Raw genomic sequence first — 10,266 nt, 5'->3', positions numbered from 1 at the left:
GTGGTGGTGTGTTAGTGTATGTTGCGCTGGTCTGACTGGATCAGAGTTTCTGAACACCTCAGTGTCACTGCTGGACTGAGAATAGTCCACCAACCAAAAATATCCAGCCAACAGCGTCCTGTGGGCAGCGTCCTTGACCACTGATGAAGGACTGGAGGGTGACCAGCACAAACTGTGCAGCAGCAGATGAGCTATCGTCTCTGACTTTACATCTACAGGGTGGACCGACAAGGTAGGAGTGTCTAATAGATTGGACAGTGAGTGGACAAACTCCAGCAGCACTGCTGTGTCTGATCCACTCGTACCAGCGCAACACACCACCACCACGTCAGTGTTACTGCAGTGCTGAGGATGATCCACCACCCAAATAGTGCCTGCTCTGTGAGGGTCCATGGGGGTCCTGCCCACTGAAGAACAGGGTAAAAGGGGGCTAACAAAGTATCAGAGAAACAGATGGACTACAGTCTGTAACTGTAGAACTACAGAGTGCACCTATATAGTAAGTGGAGCTGATAAAATGGACAATGACTGTAGAAACAAGGAGGTGGTCTTAATGTTAGGCCTGATCAGTGTATATTATGAAGGAATCGGAATTGGTTTATAGTTTAAAACAGAAAGAATTGTCTTATATTTAATCTTGTTTTATCTTGTACACGTACTTTCTAATAACAGCAATCTGTGACTTTCAAACCAAAAGCTGAATTTGCACATTTTACCACTTAAAATTATTTTTTTCCCCACTGAACCAAAGTATTCAAGTTTCAAGAGTTCGTCATATGCACAGGGAAACAGACGGTTACACTGTACAGTGAAATTCTTATTATTACACCAGTTATTATACAAGCACTATATATATAATAAACATTAAAAAAGCACAAAATATTAAAGAAAAAGAAGAATATATGTAAATATAAACTAAGAAAATAGCAGAATAAGTGCAAATCTATTTTATTGTTTGAACAAACATTTTTTTAATTCTTTGCATCTTCAGAATTAAAAAATTATATATATAAAAGCGGGCACCAGGGGGCGCCCTGAGTCCACAATATTGAATTGACGAGCTTTGCTTTGTTTTTTTTCTGTGCGTTTTTATATATTTGCATTTTTATAGGTTAGTATTTTTGCATACACTTCAGCTAAAACACTGCCAACTTGGCTCACAATTCACGAATGCATTTCTGTAAATAAATAACGAGCAAATACATAATAAAAGTCCCAAGAAAGCCAAGAAAACTCAGACAGTACAGAGATTTAATCCGTGCATCTATGATGTGTTTCCATATTCACTTCTAATGTGTCGGCCAGCCTGGTCTGTAGGACCGGGGTGATCTTCATCCTCCTCCTCCTCATTGAGGCCCCGTCAGCTTGTGGGCGTGGCCTGTGACCACTGGGCGTGGTCTAACGGTGCTGCAGCGCTCTGAGGGCTGGACTGAGTTGGACCGTGCTGGAGTGTATCGGCGTGTGTCGGCGTGTTTCCCTGTGGATCTCCGTATCTTCGCTGGATTTCTGGGTTTTGTAGGATCCTGGCTGCTGTTTAGAAGGACCTGGAGGAATGTGGAGTTTACAGAATGCCCAGCAGCGTCGGAAACACATTTAAACCCACCAAATTCATCCCGGTGTCCACCGCTGCCTCTCTGCTCGTAGGATCCTCCACTCTGTTCTTCGCCTTTACGTGAGTTTGGAGGAGCTTTTTTTACCCTCTGCCGGGCTGGAGGAGGAGTGGGGCTGCGCTGCCTTACCCTCCTTATCCTTCCACTGCACTGTTTATTCACGAACCGCGCTCATCTGCGCTGCACTGCATGCGTTACCTTAACCTGCATTGATCTACATGAGAAAGGGCAACTGCACCCGTGTTTCAGAATTCCTCCATAAGTCAGTGGCTGAGATGTAAACAGAGTGACTCAGAGCGGTTTGGTGTGAAATGGTTCAGATGTCTTTACAGTGGTGGTGATGGGAACCAGGAGTCGCCATGACTACAACACAAATATAGACATTTTATTTACTATCCAGAACCACCAGTGAACCTACACGAGTCTTCTGAGTTTATATGGAATCACCCTTTCATGTAGTAACTTTCTGTGAGGGAGCTTTTAGAGGTGGACGTCTGGTTCCTATCACCACCACTGTGAACAGTTCTGACTCAGTAAGTTTATCTAGAACAGAGCGTTTCACACCAAACCACTCTGAATGACTCTGTTTACATCTGAACCATTTAATTAGGGATAAATTTTGAAAAATTGGTGGTGTTCCCCTTTACTCTACACTGCCTTATTACCTTGCAGTGCATCTTATAAACTACACAGCTTACATTAGCCTAGACTGCTGTATTAAACTACATTAGCCTAGACTGCTGTATTAAACTACATTAGCCTGCACTGCTGTATTAAACTACATTAGCCTGTACTGCTGTATTAAACTACATTAGCCTGCACTGCTGTATTAAACTACATTAGCCTGTACTGCTGTATTAAACTACATTAGCCTGCGCTGCTGTATTAAACTACATTAGCCTAGACTGCTGTATTAAACTACATTAGCCTGTACTGCTGTATTAAACTACATTAGCCTGTACTGCTGTATTAAACAACATTAGCCTGCACTGCTGTATTAAACTACATTAGCCTGTACTGCTGTATTAAACAACATTAGCCTGCACTGCTGTATTAAACTACATTAGCCTGCACTGCTGTATTAAACTACATTAGCCTAGACTGCTGTATTAAACTACATTAGCCTGCGCTGCTGTATTAAACTACATTAGCCTACGCTGCTGTATTAAACTACATTAGCCTAGACTGCTGTATTAAACAACATTAGCCTGCGCTGCTGTATTAAACTACATTAGCCTGCGCTGCTGTATTAAACTACATTAGCCTGCACTGCTGTATTAAACTACATTAGCCTGCACTGCTGTATTAAACTACATTAGCCTAGACTGCTGTATTAAACTACATTAGCCTGCACTGCTGTATTAAACTACATTAGCCTGCACTGCTGTATTAAACTACATTAGCCTAGACTGCTGTATTAAACTACATTAGCCTAGACTGCTGTATTAAACTACATTAGCCTGTACTGCTGTATTAAACAACATTAGCCTGCACTGCTGTATTAAACTACATTAGCCTGCACTGCTGTATTAAACTACATTAGCCTAGACTGCTGTATTAAACTACATTAGCCTGCGCTGCTGTATTAAACTACATTAGCCTACGCTGCTGTATTAAACTACATTAGCCTAGACTGCTGTATTAAACAACATTAGCCTGCGCTGCTGTATTAAACTACATTAGCCTGCACTGCTGTATTAAACTACATTAGCCTGCACTGCTGTATTAAACTACATTAGCCTGCACTGCTGTATTAAACTACATTAGCCTAGACTGCTGTATTAAACTACATTAGCCTGCACTGCTGTATTAAACTACATTAGCCTGCACTGCTGTATTAAACTACATTAGCCTAGACTGCTGTATTAAACTACATTAGCCTAGACTGCTGTATTAAACTACATTAGCCTGCGCTGCTGTATTAAACTACATTAGCCTGCGCTGCTGTATTAAACTACATTAGCCTAGACTGCTGTATTAAACTACATTAGCCTGCACTGCTGTATTAAACTACATTAGCCTGCACTGCTGTATTAAACTACATTAGCCTAGACTGCTGTATTAAACTACATTAGCCTAGACTGCTGTATTAAACTACATTAGCCTGCGCTGCTGTATTAAACTACATTAGCCTAGACTGCTGTATTAAACTACATTAGCCTGCGCTGCTGTATTAAACTACATTAGCCTAGACTGCTGTATTAAACTACATTAGCCTAGACTGCTGTATTAAACTACATTAGCCTGCGCTGCTGTATTAAACTACATTAGCCTAGACTGCTGTATTAAACTACATTAGCCTAGACTGCTGTATTAAACTACATTAGCCTAGACTGCTGTATTAAACTACATTAGCCTGCACTGCTGTATTAAACTACATTAGCCTGCACTGCTGTATTAAACTACATTAGCCTGCACTGCTGTATTAAACTACATTAGCCTGCACTGCTGTATTAAACTACATTAGCCTAGACTGCTGTATTAAACTACATTAGCCTAGACTGCTGTATTAAACTACATTAGCCTAGACTGCTGTATTAAACTACATTAGCCTGCGCTGCTGTATTAAACTACATTAGCCTAGACTGCTGTATTAAACTACATTAGCCTAGACTGCTGTATTAAACTACATTAGCCTGCACTGCTGTATTAAACTACATTAGCCTAGACTGCTGTATTAAACTACATTAGCCTGCACTGCTGTATTAAACTACATTAGCCTGCACTGCTGTATTAATTGCACTACTTGCATTAATTTACACTCAGTTCATTAATCTGCACAGTTGTGTTGAGTCGCTCTGCGTCTGTCTGCACTGTTAGCTCTCCGCTGTGTCTCTGATCACAGCCTCCTGCCTGTTTAGCCCTCTTCACTCTTATAGCCTGTCAGGGTGCTTTTCCCCTTCTCACCATCTTCTCACCATCTTCTAACCATCTTCTCACCATCCTCTCACCATCCTCTCACCATCTTCTCACCATCTTCTGGACCGTCTGCCTGCTCACTGCAGTCGTTCATCACTGCTGAAATAGTCCAGACGCTATAAATGTGGTTCATGTTTTCAGTTTCAGTGCTGTGTCGAGTGTTTATGAGTGGCTGTTTATCCTGGTCAATAAAGGAGCTGAGTAAATGACTTTTATTTTGGTCTGCTGTTTGTTTTAGTCGGTTTAAAGGGCCCATATCCTACACTTTTCGTTTGTATTTAAATCCCCCCCATATCCAAATCAGTCATAATTCATTTTTACTTGATTCTTTATGCCTTAAACAGTTTGTTTAACCTCTTATTCTCCAGGGTAGATTTTGGTTTGTCCATCTGAATTTGACCAAATCGTGAGGCAAATTATTTAGTAACTGCATGAAATAAATGTAAATTTTTTATTTATTTATTTATTTTTGTGAAAGTTCCCCTCAAATTAACCGAACATGTGTTTTATAATACACATATTGCTATATGCTTACAATTTACTGCTGAAAGCCAAAAATCTCAGACGCTCTTTGTATTATTTTATAAAAGTAATGTTTACAGAGCAGATCACTGACGAGACGCCATCTGTTTATAGTTTATAGCCCAGATTTGTGGAAAAATGGGTCGACTTTCAGTAGAAAAAAAAACTGTGAGTTCAGCTTCTTTTATTATAAGGGTTTAAAATGACATCACCATCTATTTGACTGGAAAGAAGACAGTTACAGCTCTCATACGACCCCCACCTTTAGAATGTAGCTTATGAAATATGAAAGTTATGTAGAATATGACGAAGTGCGTTTTGGAACCACTGGTGGTCCCAAGGAGTTGAAAAGATTAAAAAATTTTGACTGTGCCTTTAAGACTGATATATGCAAATTAGCTCTTTTCTGATTGGCTGACCTTTATTGTGCCTCTTTGACCAGGCAGTCTGAGCTGAAACACTCCGTATAACTTCAGCGTGAGGAGGCGGGGCTAAACCGCTGTGGGCTGAATAGGCGGATGTATGTAAAAGGTTTTTGTGGTATCAATAAAACAGTATGGACTGTTTGGACTGGGGAGCGAACCTTTACCATGTTTACACACTAAACCAAAGGTTTTTATTTAAAAAAATCAGGGAAATTCAGTTTTTTCTAAGATATGGGCCCTTTAAAGCAGGACTTGCACAGATCAGGTTGTGTTTAGGTCAGATTTGACCAGCTTTTGGTCTTGCTGTGGTTCTTGTTTGGTGATATTTGGGTGTGACGCGTCTACAGCACTGACTCCATACAAGGGTGTGTTTGTGTGATGACGTGTGGGCCTGTGGACTGGGTTTTGGGCTTTAGGTACGTTTTGGTTTCAGTTTTGAGGCGTAAATGTGTTGAAACTGCATTCGTTGCAGGTCATACATTCTATTTATGTGCTGAGTTTATTGGCTATATTGGTTTCATTATGTAATCATAGTGTCTTAACTGAGGAAATTTACTGCAGTTATATTTGAAATGATGAAACCTTTGGATTTGCATGGTTACGCAGTTCTTTTGTGGTTTCCTCAGCTATAAATGGGTTCTGTGGACATGAAACAGCTTCACTTGTGTGGTTTCTTGCTTCGTTTGTTTTATTAGCTTGTGTTAATGGGACTTTTACAACTTTACAGCCTTCACTGCCGAGTGAAGATGAGATTTTATGGCTCGTATTTTCTTACATCGATTGTTTTCTTGATTGTATTGTAATTATTGTGATTTGTAGATATATAACGCGTCTTTCTGTGGTGTTCTTTGCTCTCTGGTACATATAGGAGCTACACTGAGTATAACGGTATAAAATACGCACGTAAGAGTGAATAATATGCAGTGAATGTATGTAATAAGGTACAACGCACAGCACTGTATACACTTATTGAGGACGAGCAGGTTTTAGTTTTCAGTTTTAGAGTTATGGTGCAGATTGTGGTCCATGACACCAAACATGGCCACATGGGTTCATTTTGATGGAAGACTAAAGTAAAATAAGAATGTGGTGCATTCAAATGGTATGAAATGACAAATTATGCTTAAAGGGCAATACCACAGATTTTATCTTTTTTTTTTTTTCGCTCATGGTTTGGACACTTTTTCACTTCCCCTCAGTCCATTTTAAATGAGCTCGGGCCCAGAAAAGGTGGCAGCGTTTCTGAATCCTGTTTATATCTGGTTTCCTCTTTGCATTTTAGAGTTTTAACTTGCATTTGTGGATGCAGTGATGAACTGTTTTCACAGACAGTGGTTTTCAGAAGTGTTTCTGAGCCCATGCAGTGATTTCCACTACAGAATCATGTCTGTTTTTGATGCAGAGCTGCCTGAGGGCCCAGAAATCACGGCCAGCTAATACTGGTTTTTGGTCTTGTGCCTTACATACAGAGATTTCTCCAGATTCTCTGAATCTTTTAATGTTATTATGTGCCGTAGATGATGAAAAGCAACAGTTCTTTGCTATTTTACGTTTTGCACAGTGTCCCAACTTTTTTGAAAATGGGGTTGTAGTAACTTTCTGTGAGGGAGCTTTTAGAGGTGGACGTCTGGTTCCTATCACCACCTCTGTGAACAGTTCTGACTCGGTAAGTTTCTCTAGAACATCTTAGCTGTTTAATTATGTGGAAATTTGAATGTTTCTTTAATATGATCAGAAATGAGCTGTTTGAACTGTATTTATGTACATCTTATAGTGATCGACATCGCACAGCACTATAATAATGAAAGCAATGCTGAGGAACCTCTCGTTGAATCTTATTAAGGGCAGAAATTAGGAGCTCCATCAACAGATGGACAGTGAGTGGATTAAGATTGGCCTCCTGATGTTCTTCGCTGCAGATAAGTAAACCAGATTGTTCTCGTCTGGTCGCGTCTCCTCCTGTAAAGTTCCTCGTAGAACCTGTAATAATCACACGTGGCTGACATTTTCACTGTTTCTCATTTACATTTTCATTAGCATTGAATTTGCAGTTGTGTGCAAAAGTTTTCACACCCCTGGTTTAATTCCTTGTTGTTGTTGTTGTTGTTGTTGTTGTTGACTTTACATGTAAATAAGTTAACAGATCCTCTACAGAGAACAAACTTCTGCACGTTTTAATCTGTTTATGTGCTGAATTTAGCGCAGTTTCACATAGTGCTGGCCGATTGATCAACTTTTATTTTTAATTACGATTTTGGCTTCCAACGATTATGAAAACAACATAATCAAGCTACATAATCGAGATTTGTGCTGCATTCCATTTTGCAATGATGTTCTCTTTTTGTCTGTATTATAAATCCAGCGCACCTTTTTTTGGTTTGTTTTTCAGTTAAATTCTATTTAATGTTTAAAGAAATCGACTGTACAAAGGCAAGTTTTTTAAAACGTTCAACAAATAAAATTACAACCGCAAAAGAAACCCAGCCTGAACCTTAATTTATAGACAATAATCGCAGTTTAAATCGCAGTTGCAATATCAGTCAGAAAAATTGCAAAAGGATATTTTCCCCAAATCGCCCACCCCTGAGTCCCCCTGAGTCCCTGTGAACGTGTCTATTGTTCAGGCAGAGCTCGAGTTTGTTTCCCACTGAATATTGAGGGCAGCTCATTTTAGAAACCTCACATAGTTGCACAGTCATACTTCTTTAGTAAATGAACGCAGGACAGATATTGATCTGTGGAGGATCTAAATCGATCACTATGGCAGGAAATGCTTTCAGATGGAGTTTGCATGATAAATTATGAAGCCGTGTCCAGCGCGGTGAGATTTCCTGCCAACGGGGCTTCAGCTGTGGGAACTTGGTGATAAAAAGAGAAGTGAGAGAGAGAGAGATAGAGAGAGAGAGCGAGACAGAGAGAGAGAGAGAGAGGAGAGAGAGAGAGGGAGACAGGGAGACAGAGACAGAGGGAGAGAGAGAGAGAGAGAGGAGAGAGAGAGGGAGACAGGGAGACAGAGACAGAGGGAGAGAGAGAGAGAGGAGAGAGAGAGAGGGAGACAGGGAGACAGAGACAGAGGGAGAGAGAGAGAGAGAGAGAGAGAGGGAGACAGAGAGAGAGAGACAGAGAGAGTTCTACAGTTTCTCATTAGGCTGAATGAATAAGTGACTCTAAATGTAGGTATTGTGATATAAACTGAGTCTGTTCTACAGTTTCTCATTAGGCTGAATGAATAACTGACTCTAAATGTAGGTATTGTGATATAAACTGAGTCTGTTCTACAGTTTCTCATTAGGCTGAATGAATAAGTGACTCTAAATGTAGGTATTGTGATATAAACTAAGTCTGTTCTACAGTTTCTCATTAGGCTGAATGAATAACTGACTCTAAATGTAGGTATTGTGATATAAACTGAGTCTGTTCTACAGTTTCTCATTAGGCTGAATGAATAACTGACTCTAAATGTAGGTATTGTGATATAAACTGAGTCTGTTCTACAGTTTCTCATTAGGCTGAATGAATAACTGACTCTAAATGTAGGTATTGTGATATAAACCGAGTCTGTTCTACAGTTTCTCATTAGGCTGAATGAATAACTGACTCTAAATGTAGGTATTGTGATATAAACCGAGTCTGTTCTACAGTTTCTCATTAGGCTGAATGAATAACTGACTGTGCACTTTTTTAAAAAATAAAAAATGTATATTTTATTTTTTTTATATATATATATATATTTCTGTCTCTATGTAGGTCTGTTTTCCCTCCGGCTGTTTGGAGTTTCCACAGAAAGCTGCAGCTTTTTGGAGCTCGTCCATGAATCTGCACTGTAATTATGGCAGCCGTTAAGATCAGAGAGGAAATCTGTCAAAACTACAATTCCCACAGTCCCTCAGTGCTCCTCTGCCTTAATGAGGAGGTTCATTATAACCAGCAGCTGCAGCATCCGTCAGATCGTAAACATCATCGCTCTTCTGGCCTCCACAGCTGGAAAAGGAGGAGAGGCTCAGTTTAACACACGGTTTAGCCCAAACACTTCGGCTGCTTCAGAATGAGTTTGTTCAAAAAAGAGCTTTCGCTTTTGTTCCTGTTGAAAACTGACAATTAGCTTTATGTTTTATTACTGTTGTCTTTAAATGTCTTTATTTACACAGCACTTTTCATAGCGGTGGCAGCTCAGAGTGCTTTATAGACAGGAGATAAAGATTAACAGTGACAGTAGAAACTATGAGTATTAATTTAAACTCGTATAAGTCAATAACACAGATCAGATTATAGATAAACACCAAAGAGCCATAGAGCTTTAATGAAGCTCTGAGTTAAAGAGCTGCGTTTTCAGATGTTTATTAAAAGTGAGCTCTGAGCTCGACTGTCTAATAAAAGCTGAACTGAGCTCCACAGTTTAGAAGCAGAATAACTGAAAGAGTCTCTCCACGTTTTCTGTGTTTTACTGAAGGAGTTCAGAAGGTCAGAATCTGCAGATCTGAGATCATAAACAGACGTTCAGGAGCTTTAAGGTCATTTAGAGCTTTAAAAACCAGCAGCAGAGCCTTAAACTCTCTCTAACAGATCCAGGCGGTCAGTGCAGCGTGTGACGGGGTGATATGAGCTCTCTGTGTTGGTGCTGTGTTATGTGTGTGTGTGTATATATATAAATATAGTTTTAATGTAAGTCAATGGCACCAGATGCTTTTCCAAGTCATTTTGAGCCGTTTCTTTTAGTCCATTCATCATAAAATTTACACACAATGTAAAGAGCAACAGGTATTTTCAAATTATGTAAAAAAAAATGAAAA

At 39.7% G+C, this 10,266-nt stretch overlaps 1 protein-coding gene across 1 annotated transcript in view; it reads left to right on the top strand.

Annotated features, from left to right (window-relative positions):
* Positions 1–1,429: 1,429 nt before the first annotated feature.
* Positions 1,430–10,266, top strand: part of zdhhc8b (zinc finger DHHC-type palmitoyltransferase 8b) — a 91,871-nt gene continuing 83,034 nt past the window's right edge. The window contains exon 1 of the mRNA XM_036598738.1: positions 1,430–1,672. Within this exon, the coding sequence (XP_036454631.1) occupies positions 1,569–1,672 (104 nt within the window). The 5' untranslated portion in view covers positions 1,430–1,568. The remainder of the gene's footprint in view (positions 1,673–10,266) is intronic.

The sequence above is a fragment of the Colossoma macropomum genome, unplaced genomic scaffold, assembly GCF_904425465.1.
Source record: "Colossoma macropomum unplaced genomic scaffold, Colossoma_macropomum, whole genome shotgun sequence".
NCBI classification, from domain to species: Eukaryota; Metazoa; Chordata; class Actinopteri; order Characiformes; family Serrasalmidae; genus Colossoma; species Colossoma macropomum.
Note: the sequence above shows the minus strand (reverse complement) of the source record. Positions and strands in the feature narration are given on the sequence as shown.